Here is a 15,550-nt window from a genome sequence, read left to right on the forward strand (position 1 = left end):
ATCCTTTAATGAAGCATAAACAGCCCCTGCTCTTCCTAGAGGCTTTTTCCACAGAGTGCCGGCAGTCAGGGTCAGCTGCAGTCAAACACACCTCATTTCTCCACGGAGAGGAAGGCAAAACCTCCTGCACCTTTTGCCAAACCCCCGTCCCTCTTAAAGGGCGAGCTCACCCTGCCCAGCTCACCCTGCTGCAGGGGCTTTTGGGGATGCATGAGTTTCTGTTGGTTCATGGAAGGAACAGAATTTCATCTCTCTTTACCTAGTGCCAAAAACATGAAACCAAGGTCTAGTAGCTGGCTTTTCAGGGTAGGCTTCTGGCTTGGCGTCTGTTAGGAGAAAAGGAATATGCTTGCGTGACATATGCAAAGGCTTGGATGTGTGTGTACATCTGGAACTGTGGTGTCTGTACGCTTGCAGTACACGCAGAGAAGTGTAAATAAAATCAGGAATCTAAGAAAAACTGTAAGCATGGCCAAAGAGGTTGGTACTGCATAATGCTGAATGCTTGATCTTAATCCAGTAAGGCACTATTTGTGTCCTTAGTTTCCAGCCACTAAATAGACTCAGAAGAGCCACTGGAGCTACTTAAAGGCTCAGAATTAGGCACGTACTTAAAATCTCTGCTGAACAAGGGCCAAAATGTTCAGTACCATCTGCAGATACCCAAACTGCCTTGGGCACAATGTTTCCCTTAACATAATCCAAGGTTTTGTTTGTTTGTTTTTAAGTTGTCTAACTGTTCGGATAGGAGGAAAATGTCCTTTAAATTAAGGAAATCAGCTACAAATATGAATGTTATTTAAAATATGGTAATTATTAAAAAAATGGTAAGAGCTATGGGAAAGAAGAAGTTGCAAAGAAATGGGGCCTTTAATGAAAACTGTGGTAACCTCCGGCACATCCACTCTTTGCTGCCCCATCATCTAACCATGGCTTACACCTCTCATCAGTCTGCACTGGAGACAGCTGAGAAAGGATTGAGATGGTGACACCTTTATCACTGAAAATCTCAGCAGTGACAAATAAAACAATTAACTGCAGCACTGAAAGCTTAAAATTAGCCCAAGAGTAAATTCTCTAAAATCTTAAAAGCTGACATCTGAAATTCCAGGGTGCTGAATTTAATTCTTCAGCGGTGCAGACTAGCAAGAACATATGCAATAGTAAGGAAAGAAAAAGCGTGGATGGGTTTCTTGCTTCCTATCTCATTCCAGCCTGATACAGTGAATTTCAGCAACAGCCTAGCTGTCAAGGTTATATCTGCACTACCATTCTGCAAATCCAAACTCACACCCACACAGTGCCACTATGTCTTCGGGACTCCATTTCAACTCATCAAAGAAACTAAGTCCCACAGTAACCTATTACTAATGTGGGTGATGAGTGTTAAATAATGAACTACTGCAGCAGAGAGGCAGATTGCAAGTTCTTTGTCTCTGTTTGTGTCTCCGCTTTTTCCATTATTACTATTTTTCTTTGGAAAAGGCATGAGCAAAACCAAAGCTTTTTTCTTAGTAAATTAACCCTCTGTTTTTGTGTACACTCTGTCTTTACAGATTTTCAATAGCTTTCATGAGCTGTGTACATTAGCTCTGACTATGCCTTCCTGTCTTTGCCTTTACATATAATGACAGCCATACTGAACGGCTATTACAGTTATCTCACTTTCTGGAGAGGATGGGGATGTAATGATATGTTGCAATATGTGCAATGGGGTATTGCAGCTAAATACTCTTTGGAGTGATTGATGAACTATTTTGCAGTATGCCTGGTAAGACAGTTCAAGGTGAGGGGTACTTATCCTTCTGTGCTTCCTACATTTCCTGCTCCCGAGGTGAACTTGGAGCAGGAGCTAAAAGGTAAGGGCTGGATGGGGGGGGTGGCGGAGGAATCGACTGACACCCAGCAGAGAAAGGGAACTGCTGCTTAGTCCCTGGATCGTGGCAGACAAGGACCTTTGAATCACTGTAAAAACAAGCCTGCACATTAGCAGACCCGATGCACAGATGTAGCAGCTGAACTCAGACACAAAATGAAGTGACTGAATATAACCATCAACAAAAGATTTCTGAATACTCAATAAAACCCAAGTCCATTATGAGATTCTTCAAATAACCCAAGGACAGGCCCAGGTGCTGATAACTGGAGAGTGCTGCTCATGGCCATGGCAACAGCTCTGTGGTCTTGAACAAAGCCACTCATCTTTTCTGCCTCGGTTTCTTATTTGTGAAAGAAAGACAATCCTCACTTATGCAAACACGTTGAAAAATCAGATCCTGTATGGAAGAATACCTAAGCAAAGACTATACGGATCTAACCTAAAATTTTTATTTGACAAGTAGCAGTTGGTGGTAGGGTCACAAATACCTGCTAGTATATCCTACCCCACTGCCTCACAGGGATGCTGAATGACTGCAAAACAGTTTAAAATATCATACATGAGGTCAGACCAAAGGTCTGTTATCCCAGTACCCTCTCGGTTTGACTCACTGCACCCCAGATTTTCACTGTCCTTCATTCTTCATAACCTCTCCGTTTTTTGTGCTTGCAAAATTGGTAGCTACATGATGGCTTTCCTTTCTAGGAATGTATTAGCACAAATCTGACCAGAATTTGTACCAACAGTAGGTAACGATCCATGTACATGGATGTAAGTCTTAAGACACCAAGCGCCAAGCACCAACACTGATCCTGTAATGATGGCACCTGGACCCCAACCTGACTTTAACCCATACTATAAACAATCAACCAAAAAAAGTATCATCCTGAGATTCTGCTTAAACCTGAAGAAAATCAGAAATATTATCAATGAATTTTAAGACTTCTGAAATTTCATGCTGATACTTCCCGATCAGAGTGGGAGCAGACTCGTCGCTGCCAATGGCTTCTGAGAATCTCAGTTTTTATGTTGTGTGGGAAATTAAAAATTGGTTCCATTTCTTTCATGCAACTGGGACTATATCTGATGGAAATTTATCACTTCCAAATCACATGGCATTTTATGATTTAGTGTGTTTTTATTATTTAGTGGGGCTTTTTTCCACTCATGTTACTATTCCCAAAGCATCCTGGAAAATGGCAAAATCTCAAGGGCAGTATTTATAGCTGAACTGGGCAATGGGAGTCCTTGATTTTTGTCTGCAAAGTGTCAATCACCTTAAAATCCCAAACTCACTCATGACGGTTCTCCTTGAGTAAGTAACAAGGCCGGCTGGCAAAATGAAATTCTTCAGTAATACACTGACAAACTCAGAACCACAAAGCACCAAATTCTCCCTCAGTCTGGATTTGAATACATAAATAAATAAGGCTCTTGCATGTATTTCTGCTTGAAGATTGTATTACTCCGTTCTGCAATTATGGAAAAATGCAGAGCACAGGCAAGATTTAGTGTCTGAGTTTTTGCTGCAAGACTTATGTCAGTAGAAAGGCATTTGTGCTCTTGGGAATCAAAGTGAGATTCACCCATTTGTGGCAGGTGTTCCAAGCACTCAGCCTAACAATCTACCCACGCATGGCACTACAGCAATTCAACGACTAAATTAAATCTCTGAATATTAAATTAATGATGGAAATCTAAAATATTAATATATTCTAATTGAATATTCTCCGATAAATTATCTAGGCATTCTCAGCAATTTGATTTTACTTTCATTTCTTAAGGAACTTTCAGCTGCATAAATACAGCTATTAAAGCAATTCAAAAAGGGAACATTTTCTGCTCAGACAAGAGAACTCTAAACACAAAGAATCTAAAAATTTCTTTCATATGATTGATTAAATCATAGAGCCCAAGACAGCTGAATCATTAAATGACTGCTTTCCTTCAGTCCCTCTGGCTTTAGCAAGGACAATATAAATTCCCCATGGGTCTGAATACAAGGAAATACAATATGTATAATTACAGTATAGGCTTGAATGCTGTTGTAAGAGAATTTCAAATGGAGCATTTATGCTGTAGCTGCACTTTTCAATCCATAATGCTGTGTGTGCGTGTGCATGGAAAGCCCATAAAGCACTGGGCATCTGCTTTCTTCGACCTAGATTCCCAAATGGTATACGCTGGTGTAGCCCCACCAGCTTTGGCAGAGATGCATGAATTTACATCAGGATCTGGCCTTCTATTTCTGTGAAATGCTGTAGATTAAGAATGACATCTTCATACGCCAGGGAGAAGGCAAACAAAGGAGCGTAGTTTGAGGAATATCTATAGTGTGGTATATATTTAGGAACCTGCTTTAAACTGCATGTTTATAAGAAATTTCAAATGCACGTGTCAAGAAAGTAGCAATGTGTCCTATTTCCCTTTCTCCATTCATTCCAAGTGTGCCGAGTCCTGGTTTGGTAACACACACACAGAGGACAGATCAATACCAGAGCCAAGACCGTGGCAACAGAAAATGCTTAATGAATCATTTTACTGCTAATCTTTCTCTCTTTGGTGTCAGGTTGGTTTGTGGCGTGAAATCACAGTCACGAGCCAAGAGCTGTTGCAATCTACATCCTTTAGCCATCTTTATGAGAAAAGCTGTGCCTGTACAGAGCAACACAACATGCACCATGTGCCATTTCCTCTCCACCCTCTGGGCTTGCTCCTTCTGATCTCTCTGACTGTCACAATAAAGACCAAATCGCCTAATTTCTGAATTTCAGCTGGTGATGCTCACAGGGATACCAAAGACAAGATGTACTGAGAGCCAGAACTAGCAATTTTTTTTTTTTTTTTTGGTGGTTGGTAAGGCAAAAGAAACACCTGTTCCCATGAAGAACAAGGAAGATCTAGGCCTATTTGTAACTGAGGCTGTCAGCATCTCTCGCAGGAAAAGTAAGGTCTGATGCCCTTCGGGAAGCATTTGCAAGGCCTTTTCTCAACAAACCTTCTCTCACCACAGACAGATGCCATCTGTCTTGTAGCTGGGAGTTAATGGATTCTGAACTGCCGATTTCACAGCAGTAAGCAATGTGGTTGATAGAGGAGGCATGAGGGATTTCCTACAATAAAACTACTTAAAACAGTGCAAAGGTGCATGCTGAAATAGCCATGATGAGCAAAGGAAATGGCAATATTGAGGGCTGATGGTCCAAGCTGGCGGGGATTTCACAGCTCAGTATATACCTCGTGTATCTCCAACACTGGGATTTTAGGCTCTTGGAGAACTGTCTCGCTGCACCTATTTCCTGCGCCAGGATGGGCTACGGCACACAAATAGGCTGTGGAGCTCTTGAGTGTGCTGTCAACTTTTTTCCTATTAAGTATCCAATTTCACCGTATAGCTTAACATGTGCTAAAACCACCCATGAGTCCACCGTGGGGTTTTCTTGTGCGCTAAGAAGAGCTCTCTGCTCCACTAACATGCAGCATGCTGCACAAAACCCAACCAATCAATGACACCTCTGCTAAGAAGCAATGCAAGAGTCTTCAGGTATATTATATTCCTCCAACTTTCCAAACCACTTCAGGACTTTCTGATTAAATTTACATAAAATGCATCCTTCCCTCTTATTCCCTGTTATAAACATTAGATTATTTCTAGTATTCTTGTGTCTGAGATTACCAGCGCTCGGATATGAGAGAGCATGCTGTGCCTGTAGCACGCAATCAAGGCAGTTTGTAAGAGCACCAAGACCCTGCCTCGGTCATCCTCAGTGCATTTTCATGCTGGTGTAATGAGAATGAACAAGTTGTTTATCATAAGAGATCTAATGGGCAAATACCACATTCTTCACTTCCAAGTTTAATAAAGGCAAGCTGGAAAAATTAGGGTCTATGCAGATCAACTTAGAGACAGTCGGCTCTTAAGAGCTCTAGAAAGGCCCTGGAGATAAAGTTAGAAGTTTGGAGCATTCATAAAGGTGAATCGGTTGCAGTGGTTGATAGAGGAGCCCGTTATCTAAGCATGCCATGACCAAAGGCCAGTCCTGCCCAAGACTGCTGGTCTTTTAAATAAATGATTTTCATGCGGCCCAGTGAGATGGGCCAAGACTTCAGCCTTGAAAACTGACTCAAGATTCCTGTTAGAAGAAGCTAGAGACTTGCATGTGGATCCAACACTGAGATACTTTTTGAAGTTCAAAAGAGGATGAAATACAAGATTAGCTAATAGATAATTAGATAATAGATAATTAAGAATTAGCTACACATGTAGCTAAAAAGTATGAGTCAGTGAGAAAATAGATGGTGCCCAGCAAGGGCGCAACTATTTAATATATTATCTTAGGTGATCAGTGTGCCTGCATGACTCATTTGCTTGGAGAAGGAGGGGGATTTCATATTGTTTTTCTATTTTTAATAGGCATTTTTATGGACCTCATAGTTATAATAACGAGAGTACCTGACAATTAGTAATGAAATTATCCTCACTACAATAAAATATTTCACAGCATGTAAAATATTATTCCTAATACAAAGGTGGAAGTGAAGCACAAGAAAATGAAACCCAAGATTTTCATAAATGTTTGCAAAATAAATAAGCATATATCAATAAAATTTGATAACTGTTTTCTCAGCTCAAAGACAAAACCAAAATTTGCAAAACATTTTTTATACCAATAAAAATTATTTTTAGCTTATACATGTCAGATATTTATTTAAACTCTTTGAAGAATAAGTAAATCTTTTCAGCAGCCAAAACTAATCAGAAATTCCTATTATTATTTTTTACATATTATTTTTCTGAAATAAATTTCCTAGTTAGTGTGGTTGATGCATATGAACAGACACGGATGTTCCTTTGAAAGAAAAAACCCTGTAATTAACAGAGGGGTTTTTTGGCAGGGATAATGTTGTGGAGCCTTCCTTATTTCTTTTTTTCTAAAAACTTTTTCATTTAATGTATTTTATCAGAATGAAATGGTTTAATGAGCAGAGAATTATAGTTGATCCCAGCTGAACCAGATAGGGCTGCATTTTGAGGTATGTGGCTCCCATCAAGCTGCATTCACCTTTGCTATGATTTAAACTTCATTCAGGCACAGCCTTGCTAAAAATACTGACAAGTAACTAATCAACTTCCATAAAATGGAATTTTTACCTTCACAATAGGAAGCAGGAGTAGGAGGGAACCCAAAAGGCTTGCCTATGCATTTCAAATTAGTCTGACCTATAAAAACGCAAACAGCAAGTGGTACTATGAAAATGTACTTCTGGTAAGGCTTTTTGGTTTTTTAATATTCAGATTTTTCATGCCATCCCTTCCTCTCCTTGGAGGTAACCAGAACCAAAGATAGCATAATGGAGGGACTGGTTTCCATTAGTTATACCTATAAAATGTAAGCTCAAGCATGGCTCTGGACCAAAAAAAGTTCAGTGTCCAGGAACTAGCGTTAGGTTTGAACGTTTTATATAAAGTAGCAGAGAAAACTGTGACAGACTTCCTCCCGTACAAATGGGATCTGAGCTGTAACTTCACATGTGCACTTCTAGCTCCAGTTTGTGAGCAGACGGACACAAAAATATTCAGTACCCAGTGAGCAAAAGCATGGGAAATTAGATCAAAACTGTTACCTAGATCTAGAAGACAGCAGAATGCTTCAGGACAATCTGAAGATTATGTGGATGGAAACAATCAGATAGTGCTGGTCTTTGAAGATGTTGATTTGTCCTATTCTAGATAATTAAAGAGCAAAGTCTAAGAGGGGAAGCTGTAACTCCTGCTAGGAATCACCCAAGCTTCACATTCAGGGGCCAGCAAACAAGCCAGATGCTGCAGATGAGCAGAAACTCAACCCAAGCCTGAAACATCAGGGGTCTCACGCTTAATCGATTTGCACTCTTTCTATGATCTCCCCTGTCATTACAATACTTTCTGTACGTCAGGTGAAAAGGAAAGCAGCCCTTTGTAAGCCTTTTCTTTCCTTCCCACCCCATTTTTTACTTCATTTTCAGTGTTTCCTCTAGCATCTGTATTTAAAAACTGCAACGGAATGTATTGCTGAAACTCTGGGAGCTCTGTGTTTCCATCAGCTAGGTTATCTTTCCAAGGTTACTAGTAGCTTAAGTGATGAATATCAATTCTTCTGTACCTATATAAAATTGATTATTTGTCACTTTCATTAATACTGGAGTTTTGCATTCTTGAGCCCTTCTGTTTCATCTCCAGGCTGTAGGGGGGAAAAAGTGCCACAGAGATTTCAGTCCTTGTAAATCAACAAATTTGCCACGGTAAGCTGGTGCCAAGTTGCCCTCTCACTGTCTAGTCAAAGCTCAAAAGAAACCAGCAGGGAGTGGAACAGGGCATAAGTTCATTTTGCAAGTAATCTGCTTATTTTTCACAGGAATTCAGGAATTAATCTAAATTATTAATCTGATCTAGGAAGATATTTTTGACACATCAGGTTATTCTCTTCAGACATTTCTTCAGCTTAGTAGGACAACACATTAATGGGTCACTCCATACCCAGCACTGCTGACCACACAAAGACTCCTTGGCTTCCCTCCGTGTTTTTCCAGGACAGACATAAAAACATTTGCCCCCTGCTGCTTTTGTATTCTTTGTCGTACTCCCCTAATTGCACAAAGAAATGACACCAACAATTCAAGTTTACCCAATACTTGGTGAATTGGGAACATGCACCTTCAGTCATTCCATGAGTCATTGCAAAGTTTACCTGAACTTCTAAAGCACTCAGCAAGCTCCTTTCTTCCTCCCAGACATGGGTTGTGCAGAAGAGTATCAGCTAATCAGTGTGAAACAGGTAATGATGACAACTCATTTGAATCCAGGCACTGTTTCAAGATGACTAGGTGAACTTCCTGAGAAGGGATGCCAATGACACACCACTGTTGCTCAAAAGTTCTGAAATTTTGTAACTGTCGCCATTTTCTTCCAAGGGAAGAGCTGAAAAAGTCTGCCAGGGAATTCTTTTTTTTACAGCTAATCTTTCTACTGCTCCAAAAACTGAAACCAGCACCCGCAAGAGGAATAGTAACATTTATTTGTATTTTGCTAACACTTATCAACAGCAATAATGTACCAACCAAATGTGTCTGTCAAAGGCCCCTTTTCCCTTCTTTTTCTTTTCCTGTCCTCCAATAATCATCACAGAAAACCACATGGGTAAACTTGATCTCAGAGATCATCCTTGTAAAGAAAGAAACTAGCAACATACAGAGGCTGAGGGATCCATCTGCAGCAGCGGCAGGCAGCCAACTTCCTCGAGCCCCGCCACGCATCTGTACTCCGGCTCTGCGAAGGAAGGGAAGGGAAGGATGCCGCACCCCCTCGTCGCTGGGTGTCACCAAGCCCAGCTTTACACCTGCAGCCGTTTTCTGGATGAGAGCGTGGGCAAAGTGCCATCTTGGCAGCAACGCCAGCGTCTCTTGAGGGACTGGCTGGAAGGAGGCGATTAGGCTGCCGTTCAGCTGGGGGAGGGAAAACTGGGGCAAGATGCTTTGGAAAAGAAGCGTTTCAGCAGCGTGTAAAAGGCAACTTTTCTTGCATGAGGGAGGAAGAGCAGAGAGCCTGTGCTTTGAGCCAGACTTCCCATGCCATGAGCTTGGACCACACCTACTACTTCACTAGACCCACTGCAAGATTACCATTATTAGTATTATTATTTCTGTTCCTTTTTTTAACTTACCCGAACCAGCTGCTGTGGAAAGGGTCCTCTGGAGTTTTCTGGCACGTTGATTGGTGGAATGACCCAGTCTCGCTTTTGCCGCCGCAGGCCGTTAGTGCTCTGATGCTGGCGCCACGGGAGCAGAGTGTCGCTTTGCTGCTGCGCCAGTTCTCCGGGCACGGTCTTCCTTCCTTTTGGCTGTTTTGGAAACAAGCAAGCAAAACCAGTTAGCTGCTTCTTTGCTTCTTAGGACTTCTCCCAGCAGCGGCGCTTCCCTGCGTTCAAATGGTCACATGTAACTGTGAAAATTATTGTTATTTACATGATATATTTCTGCATCACAAAGACACAATATGCTTTACTGGCAACTCTGCTGCCACTTCATTTTCACAAATATATGGAGCTGTCACTCTCAAATCAAGATGCCTCCCAGAATATATCGTCTTCATTACACCAGCTGCAGGGAGCTTCAGTGGCACATTGGGTTAAAGAAGTTTCTGCAAATTTCTAGTAAATGCAACCTACCAGAACACAAAAAAAGGGAGAGAATTCCTTCACGGCCTATGTCATGGGCCCAGTTTTATAGTATGAAGTTACTCTCCTCCTTGGCATTAACAGGGTTACAGTAACCTGCAGTCTGTGGTTCTGCGACTTATCCCACCAAACCAAACGAATCACAACCAGGGGAGAGTCAGCTCCACAGCTGCAAAGGTGAATTAGCTCAACTTCTTAGTGCTTCATGAGGAATGACCTTTTTATAAGAGCTGGGGTTTGAACACAAATCCCAAACACACATCTCCCCACGCAGCCTGGGAAGTGTAACGCATCTCAGTTAGAAAACAATTTTCATTATCTGGGGTGCTTTTGAGTCCTTTGTGATTTTTTTTTTTAAACTACGGATTCTGCCCATGGCATACTTCAGTGTTGGACACATTAAAATGCTGTAGCATAAAAATAGAAATGGTGAGACCATGGTTTGGAGAGAGTCTGGTTCTTTATTAGAAAGAGTCTGGTTCATTATTAGAAAGTTTCTGCCTTACAGAATGATGAATCAATGAAATGTAGATTTGGAGAAGCTCTTCAGAGGTAAGCCAGTCCCAATACTTAAATACCTTGTGGCCTTCTAGGATTCCAGGCATTACCTCTGGAAAGTCCGCAGAAAAGACAACTAATAAAGACTAGCTTTTTTTTACCATATGGTGACCTGGACTCCAACCAGAAAATATTTAAACTTTCATAAATCAGAAAGATTGTAAGCCACGTTCTCTTCACTTGAGGTAAGATCCAGTGGGAACACTATTCTCTGCATTTTACAATTTTCAGCTATTTTTCCTCAAAAAAACCCCACGCAAGAAACAACACCCCCAAAACCCAGAACACCTAGGAAAAACCAGCAAAGTATTTTTTGAAGCTCCTGCAATTTTAAGCCACACTCACTTTTAATCTTACTCGAAACGTACAAACTCAAACATCCTACAAACATTTGCAAGCAGTTATCTGTAGGTACTGATTTCAGTAGGAATCATTGCTTCGTGGTTTATAGTTTGATGTAAATCCATCTATTAGTACATTTCAATTCTTGATTTGGAAGTGCAATGAAGCAGGCAGTCACCTAAAAACTATACAGTATATGAAATCTAAACAGTATATGGAACTGAGTGGTGGCTCCAAAGCTGTGTGGATCTTCTGGATGCTGAAAGTTGGACATCACAGCAAGGCCACTCGTACAGCTTGATCATGGCTCCGATCTGTGTTACCTGTGGAGGGAAGACATCCACTGGCTGCAATGGTTGGAAGCATTTGCGCAAAAATGCAGCTATTTTTACTGCAAATCTTAAAAATGAATCAGTTCCAGAGCTCAAATTTCACAGAACGGACAAACGTGGTCTTTTTCAGTCACACATACAGCCATGTTTCTCAAATCCTCTCTCACACTAACTCATGCCACCAAGGTGACTGCTGTTTTGTGTTCACCTGAATGCTGTTTTATACACCTTCTACAAGCATCGTCACTAAGCTGCTGCAAGATCACTACACTGCTGTTGAATATTTAGATGTTGTTCTAAAAATACTCACTTAAGTGTGTAATGAACAAAGAAACAGCATCATAATGCGGCAGTGGGAGACTTTCTTGGGATATTCAGGATATTGGTAGGTACTGTTGAGCTCATCCTTCCTATGGGATGCAACATGCTATATCCGATAAAGTTTTCATCTAAAAAGGGTTTTCTCACCAGAAAGGTATCTTTTCTGAACACTGATGAAAACAATCTTATCTAAAGAAGATACCCAGAACTGAATGTCAACATGAAACAGGACTACCAGACATGAGCTACAGAAAAGTGGATATCCCCTTTTTTTTTTTAATTGGCTTGTGATTCCCAAATGGGGATCCTTTGAGAGCAGGTATTTGGATCAGTCTATATAATTGTCAAGTGAGCGTGGGGACAGATTATGAAAGGATGGTCAAATAATTTGTGCTCTGCTGAGTTTACACAGTGGAATGAGTCTGAACTAAAGACAGACTTGAGAATTAACACGAATCCCAAAGCTCCATGTATACTGAAATAATTAGTGTCAGCTCAGCAAGGCAGTACCAGCCTTTTTAGTCTTTATGAAATATTTGCTGGCAGGTGACTAGACAGTGACTAGCTTGCTTGTCACTCTTGATGATGTTTTCCTACATTAGAATAAACCATCAACATGACTCTGAATTTGGTATGTAGAATTTCAAAAGCGTCTTGCAACAACAATTTTTTTTTTTTTAAACAACAGCTCTTTTATATCTTCATTTGTTGACGATGCATTCTCCTGACCTTAATTTCTCTGGTGTTGTTTAAATATGTTGTACATGTTTTCTGCTGTTTAAAAGCTGTGAGACAAATGCAGTAACAAAGTCTGGTGAGTACAAATGCCAGAACTATTCAGATCTCTGACTGAAACATCCAAGAACATCTCTGGAATAACAGCAACGACTAACCGCAAGCCCCAGAAAACTCTCCCCTACCTTCGAGTTTGCAAAGATCTAAAGTTCAACTCAAAAGCAGAATGTGACACCAAATTAAATTAATTATAAAATACAGCTTCCAATTCTGTTTTTGCTGAATAACAGTTTTCACTGAGACAACAACTGCTCCTTCTCTCATGGCCTTACTGGCCATATGCTTTCCAGAATCTCAGGCAGAGATTTTCAAATGATAAGACATTCCTCTACCTTTTGTAGCGTCACAGAACACAATCTGCCCATAGTCCTTCTCACAATCAAATTGAGCACCTCTAGTGCTACTGCTTTAGGGTGGCTTCCCTCCCGTTGCTTTTGTGATGTGCCATCACCCTCTTACATTCGGTGAAAGGATGATAGGCGTTTGCAGCAAAACAGAGAAGCCAGTCCATGAAACACATGCCCAGTGGAAAATTAAATCCACTCTCCATTCTGAAAATTACATGGTGACATTTATAATTTGTTACAACAGGATCAAACACCAAGCATGGTACATGTGAGCATGGGCTTGGCAATAGACAGACAATTAAACGAGGATATAAAATAGTCAGATAGCTAATTTAGTAATTATACCTGTCTATTACTTTAGGACATTGATGAGCTAGAAAAATACAGCTGAACCAAAACAGATGCAAACCCTCAAGTTAAGGAGAAAAAGTGATTACGAAGTGTGAGATGAAGAAAAACAACAGGAGAAAAGACCATGCTGGGATGTAAATTTGTTATGAATTTGGATTCAGTATGATCTAATGCCGTAGCGTTCATATTAGGGCAGAATTTTTTAGAGTTTGCTAATGAAGCAATGTAAAGTGTGCTGTGCTAGTGGTATTATTTAAAGCCTACATTCTGCAACCCTGGGATCAACACTTTACTCTGAGTTGTCCAGTGTCTCTTCCAATGGGCTTGTGGCCCATAACTGCAACATATGTATGCACAACGCCAGCGTGGGCAAATCATAATGCAGCTATTGAGTCTTCTGCTAATAAAACCCTTCTTTCTCTGCAAAGAGCAACTACAATATTCGCTGTGAGCAGCTGTAGGACAGGGGAAGAGTCTCTCAGAAAGCATCCTCTCCGAGTTTGATCAGGAAGTCCCACTAAGAAGCTGAGGATTAACTGCAGTACAGTTTGGCAGAATCTACCCTACAATTCCCCTTGCCACTCTTTTGGGGTTTTTTTTGTCTATCAGTTAAAGTCAATTAAAACATACTGAAGTCAACCGGAAACCTGTCACTGAGATGACAGGTCAAGCTCTCAGAAAGCAATGCGAGGTTGAAGGCAGCACAGTCTCATCTGTAAGGACTGTGCAAAGATTTTTCTTCTCAAACGTTGCTCCACAGAAGGTGTAAGGCTTTCTTGAAGTCCATGGCAGTGACTTCAGTAGCATCTTACAGGAGTAATTTCCAACCCCTTTTCAGTCCAGCATTGCATTTAATGATGGTGAACACCACCTGCTGCATTCAGAAGAGGATACGTAGCTAAACCCCTAGGGACTGTCAGACTTTAAAACCAAACAGATTTAGGAAACCTTACTCCAAACTGGTGAGGCTGTATGGTACTCCGACTAGCTCCATTTACGCCATGGTGTTGAGAGCTCAGGGAGATTCCTTGTCTGCATTTAGCTCTCGCAATGAAAGATAAGTCAGAATAGCCATCTATCTAGCGGCTGTCTATGAGCTCCTGCCACTGTTAGTCCATGGCTTGTCAGCCTTTCATTTCTTGGGAGACTCGGGTTAAACTCAACCCCTACTCACAAAAGAGGTCAAAAAATAACTCACTGAAAGAACAGGACACGTGGGATACCTATAGCCCCCCGAGCCCCATCTCTGCTCGTGAAAGAAGGCTGCGAGCCACTGACTTTTCACTAGTCCACAAATAAAACCAGTGAGTGTGAAGAAATACCAGCTTTCACCTTCCGCTACACTTAGCAGTAGCCAGTCTCGCCAGCTGGCACGTCTCCCCTCCCAGCCAACCTGCCTTTGATATCCGTCAGCCTCTGGCTACAGAGACATCTGGAAGTTATTATCCAGCAGAGCGTATCACAAACCCATTTACATAATATAACATCATATTTTGTGTTCCTGCTTAGCTGAACATTTTGGATCACTCTAATGTTTGGGTAAATAAGCCACCATTCTCTGCATATAAATAACAGTGCGTCTTAGGGTACGTTTATTGGAGATTATTAATTTTATAGGGCTCAAAACAAAATGCTCTAGATTGAGCACTAAAATACATTATTCTTGCATTTGGAATAAAAGTACCTGTGATCAGAGGAAAGGTAATAAGGCTTTTATTTCCCAAGTATCAAAATTATTTACGATTTAACTGGTGTTTTATTTGTATGCCAGTCTTACTATTTTTACAGGATCTTTAACACTTCACACTAGACATTTTTCAGAAAAGAAATAATACTTGGCTTGCTTTGTTTCTAGTGTCACTCCTAGGGTTTAACTGAGGCTACGTGTTTTTAATATATTTTTATCAATACATGGGGATACAAAGCCACCTTTAGTCCATTGCTCAAACATACTTCCCTTCATCTCCTACATCAATACGTATTTTGAAAACTAGTACCGTTTTCTACCAAGGAAAAAAAAATCTATTTAAAAATATTTAATCTGAAGCATTTTTGCTTGTTTCCATGGTAGCTGCGGAAAGGACAGGAGAAAATGATATTTACCAAACAGAAAATAAGACAATGAAAATATAGCTTAGTTCTTTAACAAAGGAACATGAGAGCGCTGCAAAATAAACATTTGCATGAATTCTGTTCTAAGGAGACAACATTTTGCTGACATCAGGGACGGCAGTGGAGGACGAATGAGCCCTTTTTTCCCAAAATGCACCATTTCCCCAGTTTTTGATCTTTAGCAGAGAGATATATTTCATTTTGTGTTCTCATATAGTATAATGAAAGGGTTGCAGAACAAAAGGCAAATTTATTTATTTTAGGGTAATTGATTCTTTTCTATTTAGGTCATTGCTGAAT

The 15,550-nt window shown here is 40.7% G+C and overlaps 1 protein-coding gene across 1 annotated transcript in view; it reads right to left on the minus strand.

The window, feature by feature from the left end:
- The window catches only part of CDH4 (cadherin 4), a 468,294-nt gene that overhangs the window by 157,049 nt on the left and 295,695 nt on the right, over positions 1 to 15,550 (minus strand). Inside the window, exon 4 of the mRNA XM_072879088.1 lies at positions 9,580 to 9,756. Within this exon, the coding sequence (XP_072735189.1) occupies positions 9,580 to 9,756 (177 nt within the window). The remainder of the gene's footprint in view (positions 1 to 9,579; positions 9,757 to 15,550) is intronic.

The sequence above is a fragment of the Ciconia boyciana genome, chromosome 14 (genome assembly GCF_034638445.1).
Source record: "Ciconia boyciana chromosome 14, ASM3463844v1, whole genome shotgun sequence".
NCBI lineage: Eukaryota > Metazoa > Chordata > Aves > Ciconiiformes > Ciconiidae > Ciconia > Ciconia boyciana.